General features: G+C 38.2%; 2 protein-coding genes across 3 annotated transcripts in view; one reads left to right on the forward strand and one right to left on the reverse strand.

The window, feature by feature from the left end:
* Positions 1 to 4,820, forward strand: part of nat10 (N-acetyltransferase 10) — a 70,809-nt gene extending 65,989 nt beyond the window's left edge. The window contains exons 25-29 of the mRNA XM_059975948.1: positions 32 to 151; positions 672 to 770; positions 2,384 to 2,457; positions 3,834 to 3,917; positions 4,351 to 4,820. Coding sequence (XP_059831931.1) covers positions 32 to 151; positions 672 to 770; positions 2,384 to 2,457; positions 3,834 to 3,917; positions 4,351 to 4,450 — 477 coding nt within the window. The 3' untranslated portion in view covers positions 4,451 to 4,820. The remainder of the gene's footprint in view (positions 1 to 31; positions 152 to 671; positions 771 to 2,383; positions 2,458 to 3,833; positions 3,918 to 4,350) is intronic.
* A 5,422-nt stretch (positions 4,821 to 10,242) lies between these two features.
* Positions 10,243 to 18,206, reverse strand: part of abtb2b (ankyrin repeat and BTB (POZ) domain containing 2b) — a 203,775-nt gene continuing 195,811 nt past the window's right edge. The window contains exons 17-18 of one of the 2 annotated variants that reach the window (XM_059975950.1): positions 15,911 to 16,024; positions 10,243 to 12,626 (exon numbers count right to left, since the gene is read on the reverse strand). In XM_059975950.1, coding sequence (XP_059831933.1) covers positions 12,429 to 12,626; positions 15,911 to 16,024 — 312 coding nt within the window. In that variant the 3' untranslated portion in view covers positions 10,243 to 12,428. The remainder of the gene's footprint in view (positions 12,627 to 15,910; positions 16,025 to 18,206) is intronic. The other variant, XM_059975951.1, reaches the window with a different exon arrangement.

An 18,206-nucleotide genomic window follows, 5' to 3' on the forward strand; every position in this document is an offset into this window, starting at 1 on the left:
AAATTCATATGTGACCTCATCCTATTTTAAGGCATTACTACTGGGTATTGGACTTCAACACAAATCTATTGACCAGCTCGAGAAGGAAATTGATCTTCCAAGTAGTCAATTAATGGGTCTTTTCAACCGGTTAATCCGCAAAGTTGTCCAGGTAACTGAATCATTAAATAAACAGTGCTCTTTGTAGTCAATTGTAAAAACATTATTGCAGAACCTTCTACTATGAAGCTGTGTATTGAAGCATCATCTGCCTTTGGAACAAAGTTAATGATGATCAGTACTTGTCAAAATTCTGTATTTGGCTTGCATATCCATAGAAATATATTTTGATCTTTATATGTCAAATTGTGGATCTACAAGATAATAAATCAATTATAAAATGCAAACAAGTTTTTGTTATTTTGATGGTAGTTCCAGAATAAAGTTTGTTTGGGGTCAGGAGGTGATGCTCTAAATGTATTGGTATTTACTGAAAATACAGTGTCAATTAACAGCTTATTTCTAACATCACATCTGTCTCTGCTACCTTTAAATTGAAAGTATTGTACCCAAGACATTTAATTTGAAATGATTGGTAATCTGGAAGCTGATGAGCAAAATTACATCTATCCCATATTAACTGTTGGTTGAAAATTTTTTGGAAAAATAGACTTTTTTTTTGTGTGTGTTAGCTCTTCAATCGCATCCTGGAGAAAGATGTGGAACAGCAAATGATTACTGCGAAGGAGGTAGTCATGGAACCTACAGTCAAATCACTCTCTGAGGATCTGGTATGTACTGATCGATTTGTTTAGGAATAAATAGTTTAATATGCAGTAAATGATTTCTTTGACTGCATTTTGATATAATTGTAGACATTTAACACAAAAGCGTTATAATTAATCTTATTTTTGTGGGACAATTACAGCATTTAAAAGACATTTTCGCAGGTACATGGACAAGAAAGATTTAGACTGATATGGGCCAAATCCAGGCAAATGGTACTAGATTAAGTTGGTTTCTTGGTTGGATAGGATGAGTCGGACCAAAGCATAAGCTTCCGTACTGTATAACTCTACGACGATGCGTGGCAGAGCAGCACAATCCTGAGGCATTACTCTCTTTAAAACTGTATACAATTATTCTAAAGCACAACACAAAATATGAAACAAGCATAGCAGTTGCGTAACACTTTACAGCACCAGCAACGTGGGTTCAATTCCTGCCGCTGCTTGTAAGGAGTTTCTATAACCTCTCCCAAGACTGCGTAGTTTTCTAGGTGCTATGATTTCCTCCCAAATCCCAAAGACGTATGGGTTGGCAGGTTAATTGGTCACGCGGGTGTCATTGGGTCCAAAGAGCCAGTTACCATTGTGTATCTCTAAATTTAAAAAATAAAAATTAAATGTGTTTTTTGTTGTTCCAATTCTAAGCTTATCCTGTGTAGACTGAGTGCCATGATAGAGTAGCAGTTAGTGCAACGCGATTACAGTGTGGGGCATCAGAGTTTGGAGTTCAATTCCATTGTCTCCTGTAAGGAGTCTGTATGTCCTCTGCATGGAATGCATGGGTTTTCTCTGGGTGCCCCGGTTTTCTCCCACATTCCAAAGACGTACAGGTTGGTAGGTAAATTTGTCATTGTAAAGTGTCCCTTGATTAGGTTAGGGTTAAGTCAGAGTTTGCTGGGTGGTGTGGCTCGCGGCATATTCTGCACCATATTTCTAAATAAATGAGATATTTCCATGATGTGACAAAAATAATATATAAAAATGTAATGTATTTATGTGGTCTGCAATCTAATGTAATCTGGCACTACTTTAATTGTAGCTGCAAACTTGGTGTATTTCTTATCGATTGAATGGAATTCAACTCTGCTATCGGTCTGAAAATTATCACTTTGGGTTCATCTCTATCGGTGAATAATCCAGTCTATGTCCTTTGCAAAGTGCCCTTTACAGACTCTAGCTGCACCTTTTTAATATACAATAATTATGTATATTAGAGGTGATCGACATAATTGCCTCTCTCTTGATATACCCATTTGTGTCCAAATAAGCCCAAGACATTTTGGTCAGTTTTTATTCAGCTTGATTCATTATCAAGCAAAGCATTTAACTGTGTTTGGCTAAAAGTTACGAATCCATAACCTGTATCATCTTTTATCAGAGATACAACAATCAATTACCACAGGATCAGCACTAGGTTATCCCCTTAGCCATGATAAGTCTGAGTGAATACTTGGAAATAATAAATTTGATGTATTGCTTTAGATAAATATACTTAAAACAAGTAAATATCACTTAAAAGTAATTTATCTCTCGAGCTATTTAAGAAGACGATTACATGCCAGGTATATAGCATCTTTCTAAATAGCTTGTATTGATACTGTTGTTTCTTTCTAAAGGAGGATGCAGCAAAAGAATTTGAAGAAAAACACAAGCAGGAAGTTGAAAAGCTGAAGGGAATGGATCTAACTCAGTAAGATTGTGTTGATGAGATTGAATTCAGATTGATGAACTTGGTGTTCTTTTTGCTTTTACTAACTAGAAGCATAAAGGGTGTAATTGATTTCACAACTTTCCTATTTCACCTATTTTAACAACCTATTTCACAAACTTTAGTACATAACATTTGCTTTGACTGTTGTGTGGTTGTGTTAAGATTCTAGGAGATTTAACCCTAGAATTTTTAATACTCGCATAATACTGAAAACCTGCTCAGGTGAAAATGATTGTAGTTGATATAATTTGTTTTCTATCAGGTAAATATATTTCTGTTAGTTCAATCATCTGTAAGGGGAGAAGGTAGGTTTCTAACCAGATGTTTCTTGGACCATTTAAGTGAAATTAAAATCTCTTACAGCTTTTATAATGTAGTTGACTAAGCAGTTATCAATGGGGGCTTCTTCATGGTGAATGTTAAAAAATTAGAACATAGGATAGAGGAAAAGGAAGGCCATAGATCTTCTCAAACCTGTTATCAGTGAGATCATGATCATCTTCACTGCCCTATCCCCTCATATTGTAATCATCCATAACCAACATTGTATATAAGGAACATAGTGACTGAGTTGTTTTTTTTGAGAAAGACATTTTCAGTGAATCAAGATGTTGTAAATGAAAGAATCTCTCCTCATGTTAGTCCTAACCATTTGTTGAATTATCCTGAGAACGTAGCCTCTATTACTGACATCTTCATCCAAGCTCCAACTGTGTTTGCTCGACTTCCAGCAGGGGGTGCTGAGTGGCAGGAGACCGAGCCCCTGGCCGATTTCCAACACAAGCCCGAGAGTATTTAATGCTGTTATAGCACTGCTTTCACTGAACTTTAGAAAGACTTAACAGGTCAGGAACTCTGTTTGTTAGTAACTTGGTTTGTATGGCTTAATTAACCTCCCTAAGCCACTTTAGGACACAAGAATTATCTTTTAAAGAACATGTCCCTTGTGTTTTAATATTTCCATTTGCATTAAGGTACTCTGTCCATTATATTTGATCGATTATAGTTCTGGCAAATTTGACTTAATTTACATCGTGATGCCTTATTTTGAAGACTATTTTTCTTACATATTCAATTTGCATGGGTGTGAAAATTCTTTTTTGAATTAACCTTTAATTATATAAACTTAAATGATTATTGACAACTAATCAGTTTTATACAAACTTTGGTTTTCATTATAACTTACTGTTAAAATGAAAATAATTATAATTTCTTGATGGCCAACTCTATATCCTAAATTCTAGGAAGCTGTTTGATATTTTCCATGCTTCTCCTCTCTCCTCTGTCTGCACCATAGAGATGTGATGTATTGCTTGGTCTGGGCTGCAGACATTAATATCAATTTTGTTAACCAGGTATATGATCCGTGGCAATGACGATGAATGGAATGAAGTACTAAAGACAACAGGAAAGAGTGCCACAGTTATCAGCATTCAAAGGTGACATGCTTACCTGTATACTGAATTTTTTTTTTTGAAGCATCACTGTGTTAATAGAATGAACTGTCTGAACACAGTTACAATTAGATAGAATCAGGGAAAGATTTTCTTTAAAGAGAGAATGTGGGTGAGAGAAAATAGAAGTTCTACAAAATGTAGTATATATGTATGATGTCAAGGCGATTCAGCGAAATGAGACAACATGCAACACCCATCAAAAGTAAATTATGTTCTGTCCAAAACACACACAAATTTATAAATTCCATTTCATGACATTTTTAAAGTGCTTTATCATTCCTGAAGCATTAATATCTTTAAATAACTTGCAAACAGTGAGATATTCTTCTGCTTCACAAACTTGCTCTTCTTTAGGTAAATATAGTTTTCAATAGGAACATATGCTCAATTTGTATAATTTTTTCAATTTCTTTAGTGGCAAAAGAAAACAAGATTCGACAGTGAAAGGAGATCCCCGTTTGGAGAAGAAACGGATGAAAAAGAACAAGGAAAAGAAACAGAAGTGGGCAAAATAATTTACATAAACCAAAAGACACAATTTCAAATTCAGTAACTTATTTCATATTGGGCATGATGGGCATAATTTTGTATAGGATGTTTACAATATCTTCAGGTATCCAGCAGAAAGAAATATGATTGGAATGAGAAAGATCAAAAATTACTGAAATCTGTTGTATTTCAATTCAAAACTTTGGAGACCTTACAGAATAGAAGATCACTACTCTTCCCTCATTAAATGTGTTAACTCTGACACTTCCAGGTTTTTGTTATATTTTTAATACTTGGTTGGAATGTTGTGTTCAGTCTATAGATTTATATAAAGACAAAAGACAATATGTAAAAATGGAACGGGACTAAATCTATTAAAAGTTGTTTTTATTTTCACTTGTGATTAGTGTGTTTTATTCATCTTTAATATCCAACTAATTTTGCTGCATTCATCAGTAAAGACTAGGTATGTGGTTCATTCTTCTTTACAGCACTTTGGTTATATTTAAGTTTGGAAAAGAAAATCAGTCTTTGTGGGTTTGAAAGAGTTGATATTTTCCAGATAATTAGAAGAATTGACGAATTGTTCACCAGTTAGTTTGTGGCCTGCAGTTTATCGATACCGATCTGAGACTTGTGTTGTTAAAACTTGAATACAGGTGTCCCCCGCTTTACGAATGTTCACTTTACGCCGCTTAGCTTTTTACAAAAGACCTACATTAGTAACCTGGTTTCGCATTACAAAGAGGATTTTTGCTTTTACGGAAATTTTTCCCATAGAAGTTAATGGTTCTTCGCTTTATGCCATTTCAATTTAAGAAAAGTTTCATAGGAACGCTCTACCTTTGTAAAGTGGGATACACCTGTATCATAATTGTGATCATTTTCTGATAGGTGACTACATTTCATAATTGTGGAGTACTTTGAAATTTTGAATTAGTTATTTAATTATTTTCTTTCTGTTGATTCAGTCTTGGGGTATATGCATATCAACCAGGCAAAAAAAAACTGTTGGGAAAAAATAAATTCCTGATGCTGAATACCGCTTGTGCTGTCTTTACGACAGTTATTTAGTTTATAATATTTTCGCTTAGTAATTCATTCAATAGTATTTTCTAGTTAGAATTAGAAGTGCTTAAAGTGTATTCATTGCATGTAAAATATATCGGTATGCGATGACGTCACATCCGGTTTCGCCGCGTCTTGTGGGAAAACACCAGTTTGAAATTAGCGCGAGGGTGGGGGCTTTCCACGAGGCTCACCTGAGCAGAAGTTGTTTGCAGGCATGAGAAATCACAGTGAGAGCAACGCTGTAAGTTAATAGATAATCGATATATTGAACTAAGATGTTAATGCCGATCCTGTTAGAAGTAACGACGGTAGATAATGTTTATGCTTTCGTTAGTTAAAGAGTCGCGGATAGTTTGCATGGAAGTGTATTTAAAGTAGTCAATGGAGCAGGTAAACTCTCCCTGTATACTGCACCTTAGTGTAATGTAGTTATAGTCACCTTTGCAAGTATTTACACTTGAAATGTGATATTAAGGAAGGAACAAATACTGTATCAATCTTGTATTGTTTTATCAACAGTTTTCACCATATGTTAATGTGAAGAGTGAACAGTAAATGGTTAATCTTACTGCGATCTGGTTTGCATTGGCTGTGGTTTATCCGGACGTTAAATTCGGCGTTCGTTACACCCGAAGGAGAACGTTACAGTGAAAAAGCGGACTTATCAGGTGTTTCAAGTGCTGCAATGTCAGCTCAATCCAGCATCAAGTCGACGCCGCCCAGCGACAGGGGCAGTAAACCGACATCAAGTAAGCCCACCCGGGCGTTATCAGGTGTTCCAAGTGCTGCAATGTCAGCTCGATCCGGGATCAAGTCGATGGCGCCCAGCGACAAGGGCAGTAGAACGACATCAAGTAAGTCCACACAGGCAAGAGCCAAGGCAGAAGCCGCCAAGGTGCGACTGCATTACGCCAAACAAGAAGCAGTTTTGAAAATGAAACTGGCCACCAGAGAAGCCGAAAAGGCTGCCAGAGAAGCCGAAAGGGCCGCCAGAAAGGCAGAAGCCGCCAAGGTGCTACTGCGTTACGCCAGACAAGAAGCAGTTTTGAAAATGAAACTGGCCACCAGAGAAGCCGAAATCCAGAAAGAAAGGGCCGCCAGAGAAGCCGAAATCCAGAAAGAAAGGGCCGCCAGACAAAGAGAAGAGGCTGCCAGAGAAGCCGTAATCCAGAAAGAAAGGGCCGCCAGAGAAGCCGAAGAGGCTGCCAGACAAAGAGAAGAGGCCGCCAAAGAAGCCGAAACCCAGTTGGAAATGGCAAAAATATCGACAGAGTTGCAAGTGCTGCAGCGAGAAAGAGAAGAAGAAGCTGCCATGGCGGAAGCAAAGTACATAGAAGAAGCTGAAGGGTCGCGTGATCTGACCGCAGTAAGATCTACTTTAGAAAGGACCAGACTGGAACGCACAAGCGACTATGTACAATATCAAATAGACTGGCAGGCTCGTCTCCCCTCTCCATACGTATTCGATAACTTCCCCAGCTACGAGGAACCTCAGAGAGTCACGATTGCATCACATCCATACGAGGAAGGAAATTTACCCTCACGGCTCCGTGATGAAGTCAAGAATGAAAGAACCGACAACGCTCCTTCACCCCCACAACAGGACGGCGGGGAGGGAGAGGTTCACTCCAGGACAACAATTGTCAGCCCGAACTGTACAGAAGTTTGCAGTCAAACTCAGTCAAGCCGTTCTTGTTCCAAGATCTGCCTCACTGAGGTGTACCCTGAAGAAGCACAACAAGACATTACCAAGCGTAAAGTAACCGACGAGACGCTAGGTCAGTCAGTTTTCGTTCAAACCGAGCACGGAAACAAACTTGCACAATCAGCTCAAGATACCATTTCTTTAAAAACCAAAGACACCAAGGTCTTCAGAGATGAAGCAAATAATGGGGTTGCCCCATTGCCTTTCAGAGAACCACGCCAGCGCTCACCAGATAACAAAGAGCAGGCAGTCAAACGGTTCACGTCTTTACGGAAAACCCAGAAAAGGAAACCTGAGATGCAGCAACGCACCCGATTGGCCCACGAGGTACTGTGCACCCTAATGGCAGAGGTCACAGCCATTATAAACGCACAATCATTCCTACCTGTCTTCTGACCCAGAAAACCCCTTTATACTTTCGCCATCAACGCTCCTTACGCAGAAGGCAGGAGCACCTCCTCCACCAGGAGACTTCTCAGACAAGGATTTGTACACAAAGCAATGGAGACAAGTCCAGGCTCTGGCAAATCAGTTCTGGCCTCGCTGGAGACAAAAATATCTACCTTTGTTGCAACAGAGACAAAAGTGGACAGAACCCCGAAGGAATCTTCAAGTTGGAGACTTAGTCCTGCTCAGGGACAAGCAAGCCACCCGCAACTGCTGGCCAACGGCCAGAATCACTGCTACATTCCCTAGCGGGGATGGACATGTCAGGAAGATCGAATTGAAGACTACCGACCAAGGCGATGTGAAAATTTACCAAGGGCCAGTTACAGAAGTTATTCTACTTCTACCCAATGACTGATTAAGAGACTAAGTTTTGTACTCTGCTCATTGTGACCTTACGAAGGTCAAGCGGGGAGTGTGCTGTCTTTACGACAGTTATTTAGTTTATAATATTTTCGCTTAGTAATTCATTCAATAGTATTTTCTAGTTAGAATTAGGAGTGTTTAAAGTATATTCATTGCATGTAAAATATATCGGCATGCGATGACGTCACATCCGGTTTCGCCGCGTCTTGTGGGAAAGTACCGGTTTGAAATTAGCACGAGGGTGGGGGCTTACCACGAGGCTCACCTGAGCAGAAGTTGTTTGCAGGCATGAGAAATCACAGTGAGAGCAACGCTGTAAGTTAATAGATAATCGATATATTGAACTAAGATGTTAATGCCGATCCTGTTAGAAGTAACGACGGTAGATAATGTTTATGCTTTCGTTAGTTAAAGAGTCGCGGATAGTTTGCATGGAAGTGTATTTAAAGTAGTCAATGGAGCAGGTAAACTCTCCCTGTATACTGCACCTTAGTGTAATGTAGTTATAGTCACCTTTGCAAGTATTTACACTTGAAATGTGATATTAAGGAAGGAACAAATACTGTATCAATCTTGTATTGTTTTATCAACAGTTTTCACCATATGTTAATGTGAAGAGTGAACAGTAAATGGTTAATCTTACTGCGATCTGGTTTGCATTGGCTGTGGTTTATCCGGACGTTAAATTCGGCGTTCGTTACACCCGAAGGAGAACGTTACACCGCTGCTAGAGTGTTGATGGACTAGCTTCTTGGATTACTGCAATCTTTGTGAAGGTGTTCTTATTGCTATTGTTTCCAGGATCCTAAAGCTACAATTATTTGGGTATTAAAGGTTAAGTAAGTTTACAGCTTGGGCCGTTGGAGTTCAGTTCCCATGTCCTCTAAGGAGTTTGTACATCATCCTCGTAGAATGCATTGGTTTTCTCCAGGTGTTCCTGTTTCCTCCCATGGTCCAAAGACAAACCGGTCATTGTAAATTGTCCAGTGATTAGGTGAGGTTTAAATCAGGGTTGTTGGGACACACAGCTCGAAGGGCTATTCCACATCATATATGTATCTCTAAATAAATAAGTCTGTTTAAAAAAGTCGGATGGCCAGTGACAGTATATTGCAGTATGGAATACTGTACTTCAGGCAAAAAAAAAGCCCTTAGATGTATTCAATAATTAATTAAAAAATACTTATATGCACTTATTTGGAAGGGTGGAGTTTCAGCTCCCTTAAACCAAATTTGTAGTCAGTAGTGAGAAGTATTGAAGTTGCCCAATAAGGTTACAATTCTCTGACAAAAAAATTAGTGTTTAAAGTTGTGCAAGAACATCAGTTGCAAGTTTAGGTTTAAACAAAAACATTTAGTAAGCTGAATTTACAAACAATTCAGTGGTTTGAAGCTGACTAATAATACATTGAATGAAGCAATATAACAAATTTGGAACTTTGCATGTCTTTCAGGAATCCACTGTGCACCTCTAAATCATCTTCATTTGGTATTGGACAACAAGGAAATCCATTTGAATAAAAAAATAACTAAGTAATGTTTAGCAGTAATTTCTGAAGCACAGCAAATGTAAACATGTATTTAAGAGGCTCTTCTGGATTCCCGTTTTACATGCAACATTTGATCATTTCTTTTTGTGAATTACTGGTCACTCATGGCATTCTGGTATAGCAGTATGAGAAACTACTTCATGGCTCCTGACGTCCTACGTGGAATTTGCAGGTTTTCTCGACAATAATATGGGTTTCCTCCCATGTCTCCCAGCTGTTCTGGTAGATTGGCAACTGAACTTGCCCCTTAGTATACGCAACCAGTTGGGCATCGGTGAGGGAGAACAGCCAACAGGATGGGCCAAATGGCCTAATTCTGCTCCTATGTTTAATGTTATGAGAACAAGTTTTGGGGGTAATGAGACTTGTGTGATTGCTGTCCAGAACCTAGCCTGGACCTGATGGATTAAATGGTCACTTGTTTTTATTAAGTACTTAAAAAAATTGATAGTTGACCATTCAGCCCCTGAAGTCTCTTCTAAGTTAGAAAATTATTTACCTACAATTGATTTGATTTTGGAAGAACTCATAGTGTTAAGTGCAATGTTTTTATCTCCTAAATGCCTCCATATAGGACATAGAATACAATTTTTAAAAACCAGTTGTTCATAATTTAGTTTGCCAAATATTGAATCATGTTTCTGACTGTTCAGAATTCCAATCTTGCTTGTAATTAATGTTCAAATGGATCTCCTTTGGTTTATTAAAGAAAATGTAGAGAAGATGGCACTTTTGAGCAAGAGTTCAGATTTAACCATTTTTACTGTTTTAGGTGTATCTATGGATAAATAGACTCTTGTGAGAAATCTTACTGATCTATGGGGAAATAAAGACCAAAGTGCAAATTTAAATTTGTTCTTAAGCATATCAACAAAGCAAAATTGTTTCTCCAGTTTTTATTTTAAAGATTTTGTCAACAGTACAAAAACACCAGTGTACCAGCCTTGGTACTACTTTCTCAGAATTGAGTCGGAAATTAATATTTTCATTCAGGGGTATTGTACACTCCCACTGCCACCCTCCCCCACCCCGACAAAAATTTAGGCAGTTTTCAGTTGGATATTTTAATCACTTCTACATTAAACTAAGTAAATAATTAACTTCCCAATTAAAAAAAACACGAACCATTGTCACCCAGTGACCTACTGTAATAACTGCAATTCAATTTGATTTCCTTCTCTGCTTGACTCAAAACAACTTTGTTTTGCATTGTTCTGCTTCATAGTTCCAAATTCTGAAGTCTCTAGAACTTTCCACCTTTGTTTCATGGACAATCCTGAAGTAATGCTTTAAACAAGCTTTTTGTTCCCTGTCTCTTGTTACAACAGTCACCCACGTGAAATACCGTTGGGTGTTTAACTTTGTTAAAACCAATATGTTAATGAAGATAGTGAAGAACACAACTGTTTCAATTATTCATTCTGTAATTAAACTGCACACACACCTGTCTGAATTACAGTATTTTGATTTTGGAATATTTATTGTTTCATTATGCCTTTTAATGTGCCCTAATGTCTGAAGCTGCCATTGAATTTAACAGTAATCCTTCAGTACAATTTAGGAAGTACCTTTTACGTTGGTATTTACAAATGGTTTTGCTTTCATTATTGCACAGCCTACCTAAGAAACTTGCAGTATACTAAAAGCTATTTAGCTAATATTTAATACTGCATTCAATGGCAATATAGAAACTGTTTTAAATCTGCTTCCTAAAAATCAGTTTTATTTATACGCACCTTTATGCTATCTTTATTTCAAGAACTGATTATATTTCAGGCGGAGTTTATTATCAATGTTCTTCAAAGCATTTGTTACTTGTATTTAGACCGGAGACTGCATTAGCTAAACCCGCTGTTATCCTAAACTAGTGCAAAACTAAACTAATGTGCTGTCACTAATCTGTACATATTATTATCATTGATTTTTATTAGTCCATCATGGACTCAAATAACCTTCGTATGGGCTTTACAGGTCAAAAGATCTTAATGCCTTCTAGTAAAACTATAGACTTTAAGGAATACATTGATAAGACTGCCTTTAATGAATGATTTCAGATAAAACCCAGAAAATCTCACGTAAGATCTTAGCTGGAATAGAGTTAGAAACTGAGATTCCTCATTATTTTTAACAAACTGATTAATACCTTTGCGTAAGACTCTTATTATAACAAAGCCATTAATCTGTTTATTGACATGTTTTATCTTACAATATTGAGGAAAATTGACAAGTGTCAACGATGCATCCCAAAAATGTGCACAGATTAATTTCAATCATCTTCGTGAAGTTTTCACTTTTCATCTAGAAATGTTATTTTTGGTCTCTCCATTACTGGTCCATGAATTGCGTATACATATTATGCAAACTAAGGATTAATTACCCGAACTAATAGAAACGACATTGACTACAATCTTTTAATTACAACCTGAAAATAAAATGCCTGTAGTTCTGTGCACTGAGCTTGCAATGTATAAGAAGTTTGAGATTTCTTTCTGACTCTATCTTGCTTTATCCTTATTTGAACCCAAGGAAAGGCATGTATATAAAATAATATTTCGGTCAGATTTGGTAAATCTATTTTGATCTGTTTCTTTTCAGTTTAGGCGAAAAAACTGACACCATTTCTTCAATGCATCTGAGGTTTTAGAGAGGTTCAGTGTGAATAAAAATTAAGATTACCCACAACAAAATCAAGAAAATGTTGGTAATTATTAATTCAGAGTTCACTTTAGTGTATCACATTTACCTCTTTTGGTAGTTCTTCACATTGCCAAAGAACTGACTCAGAAAGCTGCAGTCAGGATTAGACCATGTAAAATATCTTTCAATGTACATAATGCTTTTCCAGTTTATTGAAGGGCAGGTTTTTTATACTCTCGATGTGATGTAGATTGACCGCATTCTATTGGCTAATGCTATATCCAGGGCCTGAAGAGGGTCTGGGCCCTGCAGTTTGCTATTGCGTCCATAAATCAGCTGTCTGAAAGACTCTTGATCAAGAAGTGCACTGAAGTTTTTCAGGAAATAGCTCTCAGTGTAAGAAAGTAGCTCGTATGCATTGTGTATCTGAGGAAACCAAAGTAAATAAAACAAATTGAGGTAAGCAAGCATTTCTGATTTCACACAGACAAGATGAAACTAACTATCTTACATTGTTTAGGGCACCCTGAAAATGCTTTGTGGGTATTTATTTACTTATTGAACTGTAATTTCTGTTAAAATATTGTTAAATCTGGTCTGTAAAATCGTGCAATACATGAACCCCAAATGAATCAGATGATCATATATGTTTTTTTAAATATTTATTTGCAGGATCTGGGCAATATTGACAAGACCAGCCATTTCTTGTTAATCCTGATTATTGTTAGTTGAAGAATAAAAATTGCTGACATTGGAGAGGGTATAAAGAAAGCTTACAAGAATAATTCTGGGAAAGAAGGGCTTATCTTATGAGCAGCATTTGATAACTCTGGGCCTGTTTTCTCTAGAATTTAGATCTTGGACTAGAGGGCACAACCTCAGAATAGAGGGGAATCCATTTAGAATGGAGATGAGGAATCTCTTTAGCTAGAGGGTGATGAGTCGGAAATTCATGGCCACAGACGGCTGTACAGGCCAAGTCATTGGGTGTATTTAAGGTAGAGCTTGAAAGATTCTTGCTAATTTAGGGTGTAAAAGACTATGGGGAGAAGGCAGGGGAATGGAGTTGAGATGGAAATGGATCAGCCATAATGAAAGACAGAGCAGACTTGATGGGCTAAATGATTTAATTCTTTTATGGCTTATGGTTTTTATATATTTACACACACTGATTACTTGAACGAAAATGTGGATGGGCGGGTTAGGAACGTTGCACATGACACAAAGATTGGTGGCATGCATAGTGTAAAAATTGCCAAAGGATATAGATTAGTTACAGGTATGGCTAGAGAAATGGCAGATGGAGTTTAATCTGGGCTAGTGTGTCATGTTGCACTTTAGAGATCAAACGTAAAGAAAACTTACAGTTAATAGCAGAGCACTTAGCAGAATTTGTGTGGAGAGATGGATTTTGGTGAGAAAATTTCTACTCCCCGAAAGTAGCTACACAAATTGATAGCATGATTTTTTTTTAAAAAAGGTGCTTTTACTAGTCATGACGTTGAGTTCAAGAGTCAAATAGACTAGGGTCATTTTCTCTGGTGTGGAGGAAGCCGAGGTGGGACCTGATACAAGTTTATAAAATCTTGAGAGGCAAGAGATAGGCAGTAGCTTTTTCCCAGCGTTGGAAGTGTATAGTGGGCATGCATTTAGGGAGAGAGGAGGGAAAGCTCAAAAGAGATGTGCGTGGCAAGTTTTCTCCCCGCATAGTAAGTGGTGGATACCTGAAAAAGCACACGAATGTGCAGAGAATAGGGGGATATGGATTTGTGCAGGCAGAAGGCATCAAGTGTCATTGGCTAAACTAATTAAGCACAACATCTTGTGTTGAAGGGTCTATGTCTGTGCTGTACTGATTGATGTTCTATTGATATTTGAAGTTTGCTTCCTTACTTAAAAGTAATTTCAAATATTTGTCATTTTGATTGATTTTAGCATCTTAACTCCCTGCTCTGCCATTGTGTTATGGATTATTGATTATGGTTTCTTGTGGTTGTTGATGACGGTATTAAATACTGTTGAGAGACCTCTAACAGAGTCTGCCAATCATTTGGTACTTGGGCAGAGGAATGTTATCAGTACTTACTTGGCCATACTCAGAATCAGGTTTATTATCACTGGCATGTGTTGTGAAATTTGTTGACTTAGCAGTAACAGTTCAATGTAATACATAATATAGAATAAATAATAAATAAATCAATTACAGTATATATATATATTGAACAGATTAAAAATCGTGCAAAAACAGAAATAATATATATTTAAAAAGTGAGGTAGTGTTCATGGGTTCAATGTCCCTTTAGGAATTGGATGGCAGAAGGGAAGAAGCTGTTCCTGAATTGCTGAGTGTGTGCCTTCAGGCTTCTGTACCTCCTCCCTGATGGTAACAGTGAGAAAAGGGCATGCCCTGGGTGCTGGAGGTCCTTAATAATGGATGCTGCCTTTCTGAGACACCTCTCCTTGAAGATGTCCTGGGTACTTTGTAAGTTATTACCCAAGATGGAGCTGACTAAATTTATGACCCTCTGCAGCTTCTTTCAGTCCTGTGCAGTAGCTCCCCACCCCCATACCAGAGAGTGATTCAGCCTGTCAGAATGCTCTCCATGGTACAGCTATAGAAGTTTTTGACTGTTTTTGTTGCCATACCAAATCTCTTCAAACTCCTAATGAAGTATAGTTATGTCTTGCCTTCTTTATGGCTGCATCGATATGTTGGGATGAGGTTAGATCCTCAGAGATCTTGACAACCAGGAACTTGAAACTGTTCACTCTCTTCACTTCTGATCCTTCTATGAGGATTGCAATGTGCTCCTTTGTCTTACCCTTCCTGAAGTCCACAATAAGCTCTTTCGTCTTACTGACATCGAGTGCAAGGTTGTTGCTGCGATACCACTCCACTAGTTGGCATATCTTACTCCTGTACACCCTCTCGTCTTAATCTGAGATTCTATCAACAATGGTTGTATCATCAGCAAATTTATAGATGGTATTTGAGCTATGCCTAGCCACACAGTCATGTATATAGAGAGTAGAGCAGTGGGTAAGCACACACCCCTGAGGTGCACTAGTGTTGATCGTCAGCGAGGAGGCGATATTATCACCAATCTGCATAGATTGTGGTCTTCTGGTTAGGAAGTCGAGGATTCAATTGCAAAGGGAGGTACAGAGGCCCAGGTTCTGTAACTTCTCAATCAGGATTGTGGGAATAATGGTATTAAATGCTGAGTTATAGTCAATGAACTGCATCCTGACGTAGGTGTTTATGTTGTTCAGGTGGTCTAAAGCCACGTGAAGAGCCATTGAGATTGCGTCTGTCGTTGACCTATTGTGATGATAGTCAAGTTGCAGTGGGTCCAGGTCATTGTTAAGGTAGGAGTTCAGTCTAGTCATGAGCAACCTGTCAAAGCATTTCATCACTCTAGATGTGAGTGCTACTCAAAATAAGTGTTTTCAGGAGTGGTGTGAAAGTAAAGACATAAATAATTTTACTTTAAACAGACAATGTATGCAGCACCAAGTATTAATGGGTGATGCTCACAGAGAAAAAAGTGACCAAGCAAATTGATTATGTTTCATGTTTTGTATTGCTGATTAAGTTGGATGCATTGTACTGCTGCTGTATGTTAACAAATTTCATGACATATGCCGGAGATGATAAAGCCGATTCAGATTCTGAAGGAAAGTGCTTTAAAAGAACTGACTGAACTTACCTTAGCATAGCAATAAATGATGACTGCATTCTCTAAGTTCATAATTTTGGTGCAGATGATCTCGCAATGCCTCTGCAATGCTTCCAGTTCGAACAGGCTTGCCGCAGATAGTAGCTTAGAAAATGAATGAAAGAAAACTCAATTAATTACTACATCTTTTCAACAGTCTGTTGGTACACGTTACAACTTCAGTAGGGTAGCAGTTGAAAATCTTAATGCCCTACTACACTGCTGGCCTTTTCCTTTCTTATAATTAGAATACATAAGCTTAACAGTAAATGCTGAAGTACTCAGCCCTTGCTATTTACTGTCCAAGCTGTTAATACATTAGATCTGACATTTTCGACAAAGTCTTCGCAAGATTGCGGGACATGCCCAAAAGATATAATTTATATTCTTTCTTATAATAGAAAGAGCAAAAACTGGCCGCAAGTGATGACATCTGTTCCTCCTTCCAGAGGTGCCGCCTGCACTGCTGAGAATATTCAACATTTGCAATGGTTTTGATTTTCACTGCCTTCTTCCAGTTATTTAAACAATGGTACTCCTTTGTATGTGTACATTATTGTAAATCTCTTTGGTACCCCTTCAAATACTTTCAACTCCATAAGCATGGTACCCATATTGGACACAGTATTCCAGATAACAATACTGCATACATTGCTAGTATAGTTTGTTTTTAATGGTCTGGAAATAACAGTAAGTTACATTTTTTTTCCATGGGGGTGGGGGTTGTTGGTGTGCAGGAGAAGGAAATTTGGGTAGGAAACATTGTCTACCCGCAAGCATTGGACTTTCAATTCTGAAACACCCTTCTTTGACCTGATTTGTAACCAATCAGATTGGGAGCATTCAAGAGCAGGGCGATGGGCTGGTGACATCATGGGTCTTTGGTGAGTGGCATAGGACTTTCAGTACTCTGGTATTCCTCCCAGGGCTGAAGGATCCCAACTGTAAAAGATGTCAATTAAAATGCAACTTTGTAAGCCTCCTTGGCATTTTTACAATGCCACTCCATCTGCCTAAAGCGATGGGGCTGCTTTTACTTTAAATTCCAGAGGTGGTTGGATCAAAATCAACATCTTGACACATTTACAGTCTTTCTTAAGTTATTCCCTCACCTGTACTCAATCCCAAATGTTGTCTGTGGAAAATACTTCCATATGCTGTCTATAAAACCTGGGATTCCATTTACTTTTAATAACTGCACTGTGTTGTCAACCTTTAGAACATCTACATACCAGGAACTGCATGAGGATCAGCACCATGAAATTAAGTCATAGAGTTATGCGGCATATAAACAGGTTATACAGCCCAACTCATCTGCTCCAACCAAATGCACTAACTCTGGCCCAAATCCCTCTACACCAGGGATTCCCAACCTGAGGTCCACAGACCCCTCAGTTAATGGGTAGGGGTCCATGGCATTAAAAAAAAATTGGCAACCATTCCTATTCATGTAACTGTCCAAATGCTCTTTAAATATAATAGTTGTACCTTCTCTACCTCTTCCTCTGGCAGCTTGATCAATATACTGATTGCCCTTCGTGTAAAAATGTTGCCTATTTTTTAAAACTTGCCCTTCTTACTTTAAACCTATGTCCCTTTGGTCTGAACTCCCATCCTCTTGGTAAAAGACCTTAGTATTGACTACATCTTTGCCCCCGTGCTCCTCAGTATTCTGACTGACAAAGGAAAGCTCACCAAATGCCTTCTTCACGTATCTGTGTGGGCTCTTTGTTCTACCACACTCCCCAGGGCCCTACCAATTACTATGCGTGTCTTAGTGTGGTTTGTCTAACCAAAATGCAACACTCACATTTATCTAAATTAAATTCCATCTGCCACTCCTCTGCTCTCTGGCCTGGTTGAACAAAATCTTGTCATCTTGGCTAGCCTTCTTCACTGTCCATGATACTGCCATCCATCCACAAATTTACTAATCGTGCCACTTACATTCTCATCCAAATCACTAATTTCTTTTAATCCCCATTTGTTTTCCCCCTCTATGGAAAAGCTGCTGAACGTCTGAGCTGAAATACTTCGAAAGGAACAACAAAGGATTTGTATCATTCTGCATTTTCTAATATCTCTACATACTGTCAATCTACTTTGGCATTTTTACTGCAGATTTTTTACAAATTGTCCAAAAGCCATCGGGCACTAGAAAATGCCAGGGGAAGAGAGCTGAGATGGTGTGGGAGAGAGCAGGGGCCTCTGCTGGGCATGTTGGTATTTGTACCGGGTTGGGGGCTGCCTAGCTTGATAAGGGAGTGTTAATAAATCTACTTAACAG

The sequence above is a fragment of the Hypanus sabinus genome, chromosome 7, assembly GCF_030144855.1.
Source record: "Hypanus sabinus isolate sHypSab1 chromosome 7, sHypSab1.hap1, whole genome shotgun sequence".
NCBI classification, from domain to species: Eukaryota; Metazoa; Chordata; class Chondrichthyes; order Myliobatiformes; family Dasyatidae; genus Hypanus; species Hypanus sabinus.